This window comes from Lycorma delicatula, chromosome 8 (assembly GCF_047948215.1).
Source record: "Lycorma delicatula isolate Av1 chromosome 8, ASM4794821v1, whole genome shotgun sequence".
Lineage (NCBI taxonomy): Eukaryota > Metazoa > Arthropoda > Insecta > Hemiptera > Fulgoridae > Lycorma > Lycorma delicatula.
The window spans coordinates 140,062,686-140,079,931 of NC_134462.1; the positions used below are offsets into that span (position 1 = coordinate 140,062,686).

The 17,246-nt window shown below is 31.4% G+C and overlaps 1 protein-coding gene across 1 annotated transcript in view; it reads left to right on the forward strand.

The window, feature by feature from the left end:
• Strn-Mlck (Stretchin-Mlck) overlaps nt 1–17,246 on the forward strand; it is a 599,211-nt gene that overhangs the window by 445,938 nt on the left and 136,027 nt on the right. The window contains exon 29 of the mRNA XM_075373431.1: nt 9,106–9,274. Within this exon, the coding sequence (XP_075229546.1) occupies nt 9,106–9,274 (169 nt within the window). The remainder of the gene's footprint in view (nt 1–9,105; nt 9,275–17,246) is intronic.

Below are 17,246 nucleotides of genomic sequence, written 5' to 3' on the forward strand. Positions count from 1 at the left end.
ATCGCCTCTTAAAAAAAAGATTCTTCCGGTTGCAGCAACTCCGACGTTTTATTTTTTAACCGCGTGCATTTCTTCTAATGATTTTTTTCCACTTTTCAGAAGATTATGTAACATTTTATAGTTTTGTCAATCGCTGATTATGCTACTTTTTCGGTTGTTTACCCGTAAATAATAATAAAGAAACGGCCGTATACATAAAAAAAAATTATTTGTTACAAAATTAGATATTTGTTTTACGCAACATAGATTTCGCCGCATTCGATTGTAGTTTTATATTTGAATAATCTTATTTATTATCCGAAATATTTATTTATTTTCGTCGAAAAAAAAAAAATAAAAATAGTTACGGAATGGTTTATAGCACTTTTTTTTTGTTTTCTGATTATTTAAAGCTTATTTCTTTTTTTTCTATAATTTGATAATTTTAATTGAATTGTGCAGCGGTAATTATCATCGAATTTTAGAAAAACTATTTACTATTAAAAAGGTTAATAATTTAAAAAAAATATTGGATAAAATTTTTTTTTAAATCGCTAAAAAATAAATAATAAATGTATTTTTACCGCATGATAACTCTACGTAGACCTTGTAGAAAACATATCGTATATAAATAAAAGTTTCCCCGATTTAAAACATTAAAAAAATAAAAAAATCGAATAACTTTTCCTCCTTTATTTCTATAGTTGATTAAATAATCTACAGGAAACCAAATATCAGGTAAAAGAGTAAAGAAAGTAAATAGAAAAGAGAAGAAAATGCGTGAACTATTATCAAAACCAAATTAATAACGTAAATTGTCTATAATCTATCCGGTAGTTTATCAGTCGGCTTACTGAATTCTGGGTTGCATCAACAAAATTTCTGTTCACCGTAGGTCGAGCTTATTGAAATAACGAATTCCACCTAAACTATGTTATATATACACAGATTTGAAATTTACTCGTAAAATAGTCTCCAGATGCCGTTCGAAGGATCAACATATGCTCGAGGAAAGACGTTAAACGTATGGGTTCGTACTTTTTACTTTAATCTTAAGTAAAACGTTTGTTTTAACGTATAACATGTAGACGTTAATTTTCTGAATTCTTAAGATTCAGGATCGTTGAGCATTCCTCAACTTTCGCCGGTCGTTTAATAAAATTTATTTATTTTTTAACGATTTATACGAACGAGTTTGTGCGCGCGTGTCGTTAAATCGTTAATGGAGAACGAAAAATTCACTCTCGATTAAATTCGCGTTATTACTTGTACCGAAGAATACCGTTTGCATAGCGCTTACTTTATTTATACGGAGTGCCGTATAACGATTTAGAACGCAGGTATGAAACGGTGTGGAGAATCTTTGTGTCCCGTGGTACCGATATAAATTTTTGTTGCGCAGTAAGGTTACGCGAACAAAGAAGAACCTAGTCGATGACATCGAACGACAGAGTTTATTTCGAATAGCATCCGTGTTAACGCGTATAAAGAGAATATCGAGGCTATTATATATAGAATATGTGTAAAAAGAAACCGCATCGAAGCGAGCGATAGCTAATTGATAATTCAAAGAAAGGTTATGGGAACATCAGCACGGAGTTTACAGAATGACGGCTCGAGATATTATCTTATGGGACAAATAAAATTATTGCATCCAGCGGTGGAATTCTACAGTGAAGCGGTTTGTTGGAAAGTCTGTTGAAGTCTTATGACAATACACCAGGCAAACATTTGTCACAGATGTTATTACCGTATATAAAATGTAATTAAAAAAGCCAGTTAAATAATCGGTTAAAAAATTCATTGTTTTTTTTTCATCGACTCTAGCCGAAGGTTTACGCCCCTCTCGTTATTTATTATTGATGATGTTTTTTATCGGGAAGTTAACCTTTGTTTCATACCTAAATTTATTTCCTGATTGTATTAATCACAATATATATATATAAAATAGTTTTACGTTATTATATATATTAGTACTTTTTATAACTATTAGTTATAAAAAGTGTAAAACAGTTCATCATATCCTTCTTGAATGGGTACATTATACGCCATTGCTTGTGATACTCATACAACCAATCGGAGTTGACAGTATTTCGGATGATGATTTGGCCGATATAGAAAATTATTTGCATTTCTTAAATATAAAACGATATTGTCTCAGTTATGTCACTGTGCTGCTACTATGTATCTTGGTATACGTAAATAGATTAATTGTTTATATCTAATCTATATTACTGTGTAATAAACTAACAAATTTATGTGTATGGTTATATATATATATCACACACTCATATTTCTTTTATTGTTAATATTGTTTATTTCTTTTTAATGTTTGACTAATGATTTTTATACTCTCCTTGTATTTTTTGCTCCGTTTGTAGCTTCTTTTCTAATAAATATATAATAAGAAAAATAAATTCTGTTTCTGAGTTTCGAACAAAATTAAATTATATATTACTACATTATTATGAATTCTTTAGGTAAAGATAAATAGCTTATCTGATTTTACACTCATTAAATTTTGATCTTCTGCTCTATATACTTATGTTTGTGTGTGTATATATATATACACAATATATATATATTGTGTATATATTTTATATATATATATATATATATATATATATAAAATCCCACGCTTGTTACCATAAAACCTTAAACAGTTTAGACGTTTGACAAATTTTTAGTAATTATTGTATTTTGTTAAACACCATGATGAAATCGTGATATAATTTAAAAATGATAAATGATTTGTTTCCAAATTAACGGTAATTATTCTTCCCGAGAATTATTAGAAAATAACTACATCTTCATAACTCGTGACGGAGCTCTGAAAGGTTCTCTGGAAGACACGTAATTTGAAAGCAAGACGTTTATAATTTTAAATAATTATAAATACGTTTTTCTTATTCTAAAAATACGAATAAAAATAACTTACTGAAAATTTCGATTTTGCGCTAAGCTACGATATTTTTTCTCGAGTTGTTTTTCGAAAGAAAATACTAAAGAGATTCAATAATTTATTAACGATAGGTAATCGATACGTAAAAACACGCGTAGGAAGTGATACTTGGTAGTTTTAATATATTTTTTTGCAAATTTAAAGGACTGTCATGTTAAGATTATTTACTAAGCCGTTTATCATATATTTATATTTATTTATTTAGGTAGCTTTTTTCTGTAGTCATTTTATTCCGTTACGATAATTTATTTTCTTATAGATATCGGTAGCGATTAAAAAAGAAAAACGAATTTGCTAAAGAAATCTTGTATCTGATAAAATAGGTACATATTGTTTTACAAAATAATCATCGGTCATCGTGGAAATAGTTTTTTTTCGAATAAAAAAAAATATATTACCGGTTTATGTAATACGTTTACGTTATACAGGAGTTAAATAACTTTTCGATATCCAGTTTGCGATGTAAAATGATCGTGGCAGTTTAAATGCCCGGAGCAAAAGTTAAAATTGCAGAGGGGAGAACGTCCTTGACCTCGCAACAGTGTGGCGCCTCATGTTCTTCGTGTACAACACTCGAACAGCTGATATGAAGCAATATTCACTCTGCATATACATATTTATATATATTATGTACCCTGTTCTTTACGTTTACAACGCCACACAAGGCAACCCTTGAATTTCATGCACATACACACACCCACAGACTTAACATATATAATATATATATGCATACTATTCGAACTTGAAAAGTATACGGCCCAGTTTATTTAAATATATATTCTTATTTAAAATTTAAATTATATTTATACTCTTATACTTTAATGTAATTGTTATGGCCATTAAAGTAATCGGAATAAAATCGTATTAATATGGTTAATATAAACTATTATGACATATAAAATGTAGTTTATTAGTTTAACGGATAATTATATGTATTAGTGGTATTTCAGAAAAACGCAATCGTGCGTATAAATTATTTTAAGTTCAGTAATTATTAGCTCAACGTATTCAACAAATATCTGAGTTGTATGATCTTAAAATGTTATATATATTTTTATATGTATCACCCTTGGAGAGATAAGACCGATCGAAAATGGTTTTGATCAGCGCACAAAAAAAAAGATAACGTAATCTTAGTTAAATCCATATTTCTTTATTTTCGTTGTTTTTCTTAAAATCATTTTTCAAAACGCTTCATTATTTGTATAATTTGATATTCTGGTACGTTGTAATTAATTAAACGCTCCTAAAACGTTGACATATTCACTACGCATCCGATTCACATCGTTTCTCTTTCTCTTTTCGGTAACCGAAATAGACGCATCTAGGTTCCTTTCTACGTAAGAATTCTAGGTTGATGCGGCCTTCGTTTGCGTAAGCTATTGTAGATAACCGCTTTTCGGGAATTTTGATTAGTGCTTTGTCAAACGACGGCTGTAAAGCGGTTTGATAGAACGAACGGATTTGACGATTGTCGACGATAAGTCTCGTCAAATTAAATCGAATGTATCGCCTTGAAAAATAACTGTGCGAGAAAGTTTCTGTGAACAGATTCTCCTTTGTCACCTACGTTTGGGATGTACTAGCTTAACGGTTCATCGTATTCTTGTTGACCGTTTAAGTTATGCGAATCGCTTTTTTTGGAGTTTATGCGGTAGAAATCTATGAACTTTTCAAATTCTTGAAGCCAGTTAAATTTGTAATTTTTAGGAGAGCCGCTTTTTACATTACATCCTTATATAATAACGCTGTAATCGGTTGTCGTTAAAAAAAAATTTAATTTAAAAATTCTGATACTTCACACTTGGCGAGATCACGAACTGTAGCTGTCATTATGAATGGATGAATAAAAACAACTGACGACAAAAAAATTAATTGTCGCTAACAGCTGACTATCGACTGAAATAACTTAGTTAGCTTCGCAAGCGCTATTAGTTTTATCGCGTATATAGTCGGAAAATTCAAAACGCACCTTACTTTAAAACACTAGTGTATGCTTTCTGTAATATAGATTGAAAGTAGTACAGGAAAACAATTGTTAACAAATTCCAGCAAATTAGCTACATTGTGAAGAAATTTTTTTTGTTTGTGTACATTTTCTTTAAATTTTCATTAATGGTTTTCACATCTTGTAGTGCGCCGTTCTACTGTTTTCAGGGACAGAAAGCCTACGTGCTTGACTTACAGAAATATATTCCCTAGTTAAGTTTTATTTTGTACGTGTTGTCTATCGACAGAGTTATTAAAACTGATGGAGGACCGTAGATTATGCGTAAATTATACCTTCTGAACGTTATGTGATGTCTAAATTTTTATGTTTTTGTAATTTTAATCGGTAACAGAAAGCCGATACGAGTCGTATTAAATATTTTAACTTCGACTTTGAATAAGAATAAGAATAAAAAGAGAAAGTTTGTTGTTGAAGTTGCTATTTTATCAAAACAAAAATGAATTACATAACTAGTTATTTGATTTTCGCTGATAACAGTTATTATAATTTCAGTTTAACCTTAATTATTATATTCATAAAGAATGAACTGTTTGTTCTGTGAAAGTTTTCTGAAAGCTCTCTTTAAATTTACGGTAGCATATTGCACGCGACGGTAGCATAAGAAAGGGAGACCGACAAGGATGTTCCCTATCTCCGTTACTTTTTAATTTCTATATGGAACTAGCAGTTAATGATGTTAAAGAACAATTTAGATTCGCAGTAACAGTACAAGGTGAAAAGATAAAGATGCTACGATTTGCCGATGATATAGTAATTCTAGCCGAGAGTAAAAAGGATTTAGAAGAAACAATGAACGGCATGGATGAAGTCCTACGCAAGAACTATCGCACGAAAGTAAACAAGAACAAAACAAAAGTAGTGAAATGTAGTAGAAATAACAAAGATGGACCGCTGAATGTGAAAATAGGAGGAGAAAAGATTACGGAGGTAGAAGAATTTTGTTATTTGGGAAGTAGAATTACTAAAGATGGACGAAGCAGGAGCGATATAAAATGCCGAATAGCACAAGCTAAACGAGCCTTCAGTAAGAAATACAATTTGTTTACATCAAAAATTAATTTAAATGTCAGGAAAAGGTTTTTGAAAGTGTATGTTTGGAGTGTCGCTTTATATGGAAGTGAAACTTGGACGATCGGAGTATCTGAGAAGAAAAGATTAGAAGCTTTTGAATTGCGGTGCTATAGGAGAACTTTAAAAATCAGATGGGTGGATAAAGTGACAAATGAAGAGGTACTGCGGCAAATAGATGAAGAAAGAAGCGTTTGGAAAAATATAGTTAAAAGAAGAGACAGACTTATAGGCCACATACTAAGGCATCCTGGAATAGTCGCTTTAATATTGGAAGGACAGGTAGAAGGAAAAATTGTGTAGGCAGGCCACGTTTGGAATACGTAAAACAAATTGTTAGGGATGTAGGATGTAGAGGGTATACCGAAATGAAACGACTAGCACTAGATAGGGAATCTTGGAGAGCTGCATCAAACCAGTCAAATGACTGAAGACAAAAAAAAAAATTGCACGCGAACAGTGTACGTTACTATTAGCGATATTAGGACTTAATAACGGTATATTTCTGAAAAAAAAAATAACAGTTACGGAGAATGATTTTGTTTTGAATCGCATTAATTGAAATACTTGGGACGTACCGGATTAAAGCATCGATTTTCTGATGTCTAGTGATTCTCCGATATACCTTGTAACGGCTTGTCGTATACTACCGATTCGTAACGCATCGTTGCGGCGAAAATATAGACTAAACTTGGATTTGACGATGTTCTGGGTCATACGGACACACGGTCAGAGTAGACAAACTTTTCACGCTATTGTGCGCGTCTGAATTTTTATGACGTGTATAATTATAGCGTTAAAGTTCATCGCATTCTCCTTGATTGTACGCTGTGCTACATAGCTTCGGGGATTGAAACTAGCACGTGATGTTTTAAATGATGTAGCCGAAAAAAAAAAACATCAAGGCGCTTAGTTTATTTCGGCTTCACTTAGAATTTTAATGTTTTCAGTCGCTTTGTACTTTTGTTTGGAGCGCTTTACATCCTACCTTAATTATTCGCGGCATACATATATCCTTTTTTCCGAGTTGTTTTGCCCGGTTGAGGTCCAGGTGAAGAAACATTCTGCGTTCATTTTTTTTTCCTTCTGGGCCTTTTATTTCCCGGTTTTATAATAGTTCTCCATTGCTTCTCTCTTGCGATCGGATGTTGTCGGTTTATTTTTTCTCATTCTCTTGGAAACCCTTGTAATGTTGTACCGGTTTTCTTCAGTAACCGTGGTTTATGTTTTTGATTTTTACCGTTCATCAATAATAACTTCATCTTATAGGATTATTTTATATTTTTAGGTTTCGACCAGGAAAAACGTCGTTATATTTAACCGCGTTCGCGTTCGCGTGTGTGTTCGTGTGCATACTTATAATTTATTATCGTTTTTTATTTCTTGTTTTTTAATTTTACATTTATATTTTATTGTTTTTTTCCTAATAAATGGTTTATCATTTTCTTAGTTTAATATTTCCCCTTTGTCGCTTTTTACCTTTGTGGAGGTCTGTTTAAAACTCTGAATGTTTCAGATTGTAGTATTTCAAACTTAAAAAAAATCGGATTGTTTTCATCTCATCGGTTCCGCTACTCTCTTTCTGAAAATTTGAAAAAAAAATGAATACGAATAATGAAATCTTCATTCCCGATTTCGTATTTTGATTTTCGTAGGGTACCCGTAATAATTTATTTAATTTTTTAGTAACTGGAGGGACGACCTTTTGTACTTCATTTTCTTAATAACTTCTTTAATATGATATTTTGTTGTTTATGATTTTGAACAGTAATAACTTATCTGATTGTGTTCGCTTATAACAGTTTTGCCAATTTTCAGATCGCCTTTGTTAATTGTTTTTTGCTGTTTTATTATTTTTTTAAATTGTCTTATTCTCAAATTATTTGTGTAATCTGTAGACCACCGTCTCGATTTAATTCTTTCTACTGTATTTGTGGGCAGTCCGCAATCCCAAATTATGTTTCTTCCTATCGAATGCCGAATTTAAAAATTTAATTTTTTTTCTATATATTTATTATGTTATTATTTTTTGAAAATTGTTATCTATTATATGTATCTGCAGTTCGACAGTTTGTTGTTAATGAGTTTTGAAGGATAATGATAACATTCGATTGAAAAAAATTAATTTACCCTGATATCATCTGTTATTGTCTTTAAAGATAGATAAAATTAATTTTTCTCTTTTTTTTTGTAAATTTCAGTCGCCTTAGTTGTATTTATTTTTTTATAACCTTTTGCTGGTTGTTCACCTTGTAAAACTTCCTCCCGCTAAACATCCTTGGTCGTTCGTTATTCCGGGTGTTTTTGACAACTCATTCAGAATAGTTTACCGTGAAACAGGCTAGGTAGTGTCGGTCATGAGCGACTGATACGTCGTCCCTCAATTTTATTTTAACTTCTCTAAAAGACTATCCCTTGTGAACGGTTTATTAGAAAATTACTTTTAATAAAAATATACCTAAAATTTGAAAATATTTTTCTTAGATCCCCGAGACCTGTGTTATATCGTAGAAAATATTTTCCTAGTACTTGGATTGATCGGACGGAATTTCTTATAAAAAGTAGTATACTTATAGATTTTGGACTTAACCTGTTTTTAAAAGCCTGCTCTCCGCTAAAATTATTGGTTGTTTTTCGTTTTAGCTTTTATTTAGCGTCATTTCATTGTGTTGTTTTTTCCTTTTATTCTATGCTTATTGTATTTTATTATTGAATTTTATTGATATAGTTTCGTGTTTCTCGCCCCTATATATAAAAAAAATGTTCTTTAACGATTTACTTTTCCAATCAAATAGGCAAGTCTTTTCAGAAATGTTGATATATGTATATATTTTTTTTTAATGTTACATTCTCACCGTATTGTAACTTGAAATATTAGTTTCTATTTGTTAACTGTAATATTTTTTAATGCGCCATTTTTTAAAACGTACTTATTTAAATGTAATAAAAGTATATATCTACTATTAGTTAAAATAATTTTTTTTCTGTTTCTCCTTACGTCTTTATTTTTTAACATATCTACTAAATATGTTGTTTGTTGGAAGATATACGATTTAATTTGAATGTATTTTTCTTTCTGTTACAGCCTGGTTACTATAGAGACGCTCCACAATTCCTCTGTTCTGGAAACGGACCCCAGTATCGACTTGAAATACCGCACGTTAAACTCGACTTTACCGGTGCGTATTGTGTACTGGCAAGAAACGAACATGGTGAAGCTCGTGCAGTGATATCGCTACAGGTGTTTGCTAGAGGTGAGTTATGTATGATGTTTTTACTATATACGCAGTAATAAAATATCTGTTCGTTGCCCATTACATTATGTACATGTGGTGTGTTGCGATAAAAAAAAAATCCCTTTCGGCAGCCGGAAGGCGGAGGTAGATTTCACCGGTGCTAAGTAGGGGATTAAAAAGATTTCCACCTTAAAGTTAAGATAAACTTGAAATTTACTCGATATGATAACGGTTGCATGTGAAAAAAAGTTTCACATTTTTAGCATACGACAAGCCCCATCTTAAAATTCCAGCGACATTTTGGTCATCCTTGCCGTGAGGGTTGGTCGTATCAAAAATTGTGATAGACAAAAGTTTTAGGTAATGTTTAGAGGACTAACGACCGCTTTAAACCGATTCGATACTGAGCCTATTAAGGTGGGTATAATTTTTTTTGTGTTCAAATCCCTTTTTTTCCACCCCGTGGGCCAACGGTTGGTGATATCAAACAAATTTACTTAGTTAAGTTTTAGGCCCATATCCAAAGAATAGTAGAGACTTTAAACGAATTCTATATTTTTATTACTAAGAAAGTTATACCGATATTTTGTTTTTCGAAAAAGCCCCGCCATTTTATCCCCCCCCCCCATGGTACGATTTTGGTCGTTAACGAATTCGACCGAGATTTTGGGACGAGTTATTTTTGGAACAATTTGAAAGTGATTGGCGAAAAATTACGGCAGTTATCATGTCCACAAGAAAGTGAAATATACATATATATATATTTCACTTTCATATTTATATATATATATTTATATATTAAATGTATGTATAAACTTTTGAGCTGACGGTAGTTTTGGGGTCTGGGGAAGTGAAACACGAAGATGTATCAAAATGTTCCGGAAGTCGAATCATGGTACCCATTACAATAGGTAGCTTTCTTATGAAATCTACCTATATCAGGTCGGTTCGTAAATTATTTTCTATATAAAAAATAAAATTATATATATATATATATTTTTTTTTTTTTTTTTTTTTTTTTAAGTCGAGTGTAGCAAAATCTTATTATTTAAGCAGTTAAAAATACTTTTAAAAATTATTAAAATTCTCGTTTCGATTCGTGTAATTAAAAAAAAAAACTAGTTAAACATTTTTTTAAAAGTGAATAGTAACCTATTAATTATACGATTATACTTGTATTAGAATGATTTAAACAATTTAAAAACAATTTAGCAAATTTTTTTAATAATATTAGCACCCCGTCGCAGCTCGGCCTGCTAGATGGTTACTTGAATTTCCCGTAGAGGTTAATTTTTAATTTTATGTTTATTAGTCAAGTAACCGGAGGCAGGTGCAGCCAGTCAGTCACACATACAGTAACGGTGACAGTGGCTGTGTTGGTTGAGCCACAGCGCCTTATATCTTCGCACCCCTTAAAAAAAATCAAAATTAAAAAACCGAAAATAGTTTTTAAATATTTATCTGAAGTGTATTTGAAAGCCCAAATCTTCTGAATATATCTCGTTTACTATAGTCGGGATCGGTAAAATTTACAATCATTCTTCAAACATTTTTTTACCTTTCTTCAGCTCCTTTCAAGGTCTTATTTCAAAAATTAGAAACGGGTTTTTCGACATGAAGATTACATTCGCCAAAAATCAGGTTGATTTCTTCGTTTGTTACCGTAAGATTAAAAAAGTAACAGGGCTTCAAAAAAATTCAATTATCAATTTTAACCCTTGAAACTCGGAATGAAACTGAAAAATCTAGAAATTGGTTTTTAGATGTTCATAATCACAGTTCAAACGTAGCTCAAAAGTGATATACACTCACAGTTCATAATGCATTAAATTTGTGCTTCAACCGGCAAATGTACACTATTACATTACACACACACACACACACACACACACACACACACACACACACACACACACACACACACACACACACACACACACACACACACACACACACACACACACACACACACAAAAATATATATATATATATATATATATATATATATATTTTTTTAGAGATTTTTCGAGGGAAATACATCCAAAAACCTCAGTTATGCTAACAAACATGAGTAAAAGTTTAGTTGCAAAGATCGGGTAGTTTTTCGTTTATCCGGAACAAATAAAAACCCTCTTCCTCTTTATATAGTAGCATACATTAATAGCTGTATCTTACTAGCTTATATATGTATATATATATATATATATATATATATATATATACACTTTTCTTTTATAATTTTTTTTTTAAAGATAGATTCGAAGTTAAATAAAAACATCAGTTAGTTAATTACGTCGCATTGCGATAATGGATCCGATTTGATTTACTTTATTATTTATGTACCTTGAGTCGATGTGTTTTTATTACGTTTAAAAATTGTTTTGTGATTTTTAACTTCCTAAATGATTCTAATACTTTATCGTTAAATAAATTTTATTCTCCGCGTTTGTTAAATTCTTCTGTAAACGAAATTACAACAACGTACGTTATATTATTTTGGATTTACCCTCTGTTGTTCGGGCTTTCTGATAATTAATCTTAAAATTGTGATTATTTCCGTTACCCGTTTGAAAAAAAATTCTCTCGTAATATTTTTGGTTCTTTGTATGTTTCATTAAAACTTCTGTTAAGTATATTTTTATCTGAATGATAATTTGCCGAATTTTTTAATTTAAATAAAGAGAAAAATATTACTTTTATTTATTTCCTTAACCTAATTTGAACGACCTAGGCTATTTTTTTAAGTTATTTTTAATATTTGAAAATATCTTACAAAAGTACCGATTAAGATTCACTTTTCTGTTTCAATTTAAGAATAGAGCTAACAATTTTTTACGTGGTCTCTGTTAGTTATTCTTTCTCTTTATTTATTTATTTTTTTTTTACCGATAAATTAATTCACCGTAGAATCTTTCTACGTGGAAATATAAAAATTAAGTTTGTGGCTTACGAAAAACGCCTTGTCTCCGGATGAAAGGCCAATACGGCTAATGAGATCGGTTAAAATACGAGGTGTGAGAAAAGTAATGAGATTGGTAACGCTGCGAGCGATCTGGCAATGCTGTGTCTACCGGTCTGTGCTAGACCGGTTTGTTAATCCCCTCCGCATGTTCAATACGAGTTTCAACTCCGTTCAGCCAACACATTATTTTTATCAGCGCCATCAGTGAAGTTGTGTTTTTGTTGTGCGTTACGAAAATGGAGCATCGGAATTTAGAGCGACGTTGAGCGATCAAGTTTTATGTTAAACTTGGGGAATCCGCGAGTGTGACCTTTGAAACGTTGAAACGGGCCTATGGAGAACGTTGCTAATCAAGAGCGCAAGTTTTTCGCTGGCACAAATCATTTTTGGAAGGCCGAGAACACGTTGAAGAACAACCTCGCTCAGGGAGACCTTCAACTTCAAAATCTGACGAAAACGTCGAGCGTGTGAGGGTTCTTGTGAGATCAGACCGTCGTTTAACAATAAGGATGATGAGTGAACGGTTAAATTTAAACGCTTTCACCGTACTTCTAATTTTGACAGACGATTTGGACATGCGAAAGGTTTGTGCGAAATCGGTGCCGAAAAGCCTTACGACGGAACAGAAGGACAATCGAAGAAACGTGTACGTTGATCTTCTTGAGATGATTGACAACGACCAAGAATTCTTCAATATTGTGATCACAGGTGATGAATCCTGGATATTTGAGTACGATCCTGAAACAAAGCGGCAAAGCGAAGAGTGTCACACAACGTCATCTCCATTTTTTCGTCATCGAAAAAATGTCGATTGAGCAAATAAAAGATCAAAACCGCGCCGATTTGCTTTTTTGACAGTGATATCGTACATAAAGAATTTGTTCCTTCAGGACAATCTGTCAACCAAGTGTTTTACAAAGGTGTCCTTGAAAGGTTCAGGAAAAGAGTGATTCGCGTGAGACCAGACATTGCAGATAAGTGGGTGCTTCATCATGACAATGCCCTGTGTCACACGCCCATTTCCATCAGGGAATTTTTGACCTCAAAACGCATTCCTACGGTTCCTCAACCCGCCTATTCACCTGATTTGAGTGCTTGTGACTTTTTCCTTTTCCCGAAGTTGAAACATATCTTAAAAGGACGTCATTTTGGAATTCTGGAGAATATTCAAAAGACTGTGACCGACCGGTTAAAGCCTTCCAGCGCTGCTTCCAGGAGTGGGAACGACTCTGCCGGTGTATAGCTGCTCAAGGGAACTACTTTGAAGGGGATAATATTGTTGTTAGAAAAAAATAAAAACTTTGGTAAGTAAAATGTCAGTCTTTTTACTTTAAACCTCGTATTTTTTAATATAATTTTTCGTTCTCGGACTATAAAAAACGGAGGTTTTTACATCCGTTTTCAAAAATCTCTTCTTGAAAAACCTGTAACGTGTAATTTTTTTATTTTGAATAATAATTTTTATTTACTGTTTTTCCTGTAAAAAAAAATCTTTTATAAAGCACTTAACTGAAGTTCGTTAATCACCGACAAGTCATAGTTTATTAATGTTACTCGATTGAAAAATAAAAGTCATTCAAAGAAAATTTTATTTATTTATTTATTTTTAGACGGCTTTAAAAATTCAATCGGTTATTCCCAGCGTTTTTTTGAAATTGTATTTTGTAAGTTTTTGGTAATAAATTTGTTAATAATTTAAGAGGTTAATCAGAAGTAATTCTAGATGTAATTAAAATGTCGTGTATATTTTTAAATGTAGAAAACTGTACATATATATTTTTTTGATGTGAAGTTTTTATAACCGTGCTAGTTTCTGGTTTTTGTTTAACTGTTTTGCGTTTCCTTTACAATTTGTTAGCCTAATTTTTTTTTGCAAATGTGCGCTGTTATTTAAAAAAAAATATTTAATGTATCTTTATTGTTTTTTTTTTTTTTGGGTCAGTACAAGTTTAAATTTTAGTTAAATGTTTAAATTTTAATAGTTAATGTTACGTTTGCGGGGCTCCGAGTACTAATCGTCTTATATTAAAAAGTTCTGAATAGTAATTATTCTATATTAATGAGCTCTCTTAATGTATTTAAGGATAAAATTCTCTTATAAATTAACCTGATGAGAACTTAATCATTAGACGACCTTAATGCCTGCTATTTCTACAACGTGAAAAATACGTTTTAACGGCTTAAAACTTCCGAAAGTCGATCGGTACCTGGTATTTTATTTAATTAGATGCTAAATAATGACGTTTAGTTCTTTATTTTTATACCCTCTTTTCTTTTTCTTAGTTCGATTATTTTTTTTTTAATTTTTAAAATTTTTTTGACAGTCTTGTTTTTTTAATTTTTATAATGGTTTTTATTATTTATTAAAAAGAGAGTTCAAAATGTTAATAGATTGCTTAAGAGAATTTGATTTACGTAAAATAAGCGGATTATTTTTTAACGTTTTCATAAACTTTACTGTTAAATTATACATCTGAAATTAAACCTATTTGGATGTGCTGCCGAATAATTTTAAACCGCTGGAATACAGATAACGACAATTATAATTTTCTCGACCGCGTTGTGGGCCCTTCTTAAAAGGTTGCTTGATGATTTTTGTTGTTGGACCCGTTTTGATCGCGGGATAGTATTTTGCCGTACTTAAGCTTTTAGGAAGTCAAGAATTGTCATTTTAGCCGAACCGAAAGAAAATAAGACAGAACACAGAAACCGTATGTATATAAGTAAATTTGTTGTTTGTTTACAAACAGTTTAATTAACCGATTATTTGTTAACAATTTAACAAGTTAATTAACGTTAACTTTATTATTCGTCGATGTAGATTTAATTAATTCGCGTTTAATTTATTATTATAATTATCACCTTTACCGCTTTATTTTTACCTTAGTTATCAATTGATGCGTCTTAATCGACGAGTAAACCGAATCATTTTTTCCTAATCTGTTTAAATTTAGAACATCGACAAGTTATTTTTTGCCGAAAATTCTGACCCTGTTTTGTATACTGTTGTAACGTTTCAATTAGTTGATTACCGAATTTTTATCGTATATTATTTTTTCATTATAATTTTAAATATCTTATTAGGGCGATACCAAACTTTTTGTTTGGAAAATTCCAAAACTCAATACCGTTTTCTTTTTTAAAAAAATATTTATATCCGCACCTTTCCCGAAGGTTATATATTGTTACTTGTCTGTTTATCTGAATTAGGCCCTTCGTTTAACCTGATAAAATAAAATCTCTCTCTAAAAAAAATTTTTAACGCCGGTGAAAGTTTGAACTGCAGATTTCCACAGCGCCTTGTCGGACCGGTCTGACAGTGTATATATTTTATCTGTTAATGCAACGGTGCATCAAATTCTTCTTCGTTGTGTACTTTATACGACATTGTGTCAGAGATCGTAATTAGCATGTGACCGGAATAGACAAGATTTTTTTAAATCTCGCACATATTTTTGACCTTTTAAATCTTTTATTCTGTTTTTACAAGATTTATTATCATTATTTCTTTTTTTCTTTTCTTGTGTTTTATTTGTTTTTATCTGTATGATGGACTTTTACGCCGTTTTTTTATTTACTTTTTCCATATGTAGGTCACTTCACTCACAAATTAGCGGGTGTCGTTTACATTTGTTGTACGCTGAACTAGTAAAATCTTTTTTATATTTTTTTAACCCCAAAAGGAAGAGCGTCGGTGCGTCTGTATGTTTTCAGCCAGAAATTCCGTTCTTGTTCCTCTGTAACTTTTGAATAATTACGATGCCGATTTCAGTACGGTTTTCCTGAATCGATTTGTTATTCTCTAAGAAAGAGTTTAACTATTGAAATATCTCAAATTATGCGTCGCTTTCGATTTTTATTTACCTGGTATCAACGCTAGAGCTATGCTTATGCTGCAAGAAGGAAGTAGGTAATCGGTCGGAAAATGGGGTACGGGTTTTTATGTATTTCTCAAAATTTCACGACCCAGAGATCCCAAAAACAAAAAAAAAACCACGAGGGGCAATGTTGGTACTATGTACGTGTATCGGTGTGTTTGAAGCTTAATAACTTTTGGCTGGATGAACCGATTTTTATGAAATCTTGTACAGAGGCTCGTGCATATGAGGCAATTTGTCGGTAAAATTTTGGGATCAATATATCGAGGGGATGTGGTAAATAGCTTTTAATTGCCCCAAAATTCCCCCTTCCCCAAAAATCGAAAAGCTACTTTTTTTTTATTTAATGCATTTTTCCAACATAGTTTTCCTAGGCATAGTAATAGTCCAAGCGAATCCCCAAAAAATACTTTCGGGGCAACATTGAGGGTGGGACAGCCGATAAAATTGTTAAAATATAGATTTTAACGTTTTTTGGTTTATTTGAATAAATTATTATTTTTCTTTTATATAAGAATTAATAACCGATACCAGGAAAGTATTACAACTTTGTCGTCAGTTTTTTTTTCATTTTATTGAATTTTTTTGCGAAGAAGCCAACCGATTCGCTAACAAACGTTCTTTCGCGTATACGCTGTAAACCGACTCGGGGTGTATCAACATTTTTGCCGTCGGGGTATTAAAAAAAAATTTTTAACATTTTTCTTGTGGCTTATGTATTATCCTATTATGTATTTTCCTTGAAATTCTTTCTAATTTTTATCACATATTTTACTCGATACTCTTCTTGTTCTCGGTCGTTCGTCACGTGAAATAAAGAATATAAAATCAATTTTGAATTGTTGTTCTTTAAACACTCAAGTATAACGAATAATAATAATAATAATAATAATAATAATAATAATAATAATAATAATTCGGTTTACGGTAAAACAACGTGTAATAATATCTTATATATTTTTATAGAACTTGAAATTTAAAACGTGACACCTTTAAAGTTTTATTCGTACAGTTAGTTGGTTATTCCTTTTATTTTAAAACTGGAAAAATATTCTGCGCATCTTAGTACGCGTTTAACTGAATGATTAAGGTTAACGGCACTACTAGGAGTTATATTTATCATACGAAGCTGCGTTCAGATAATCTGTAC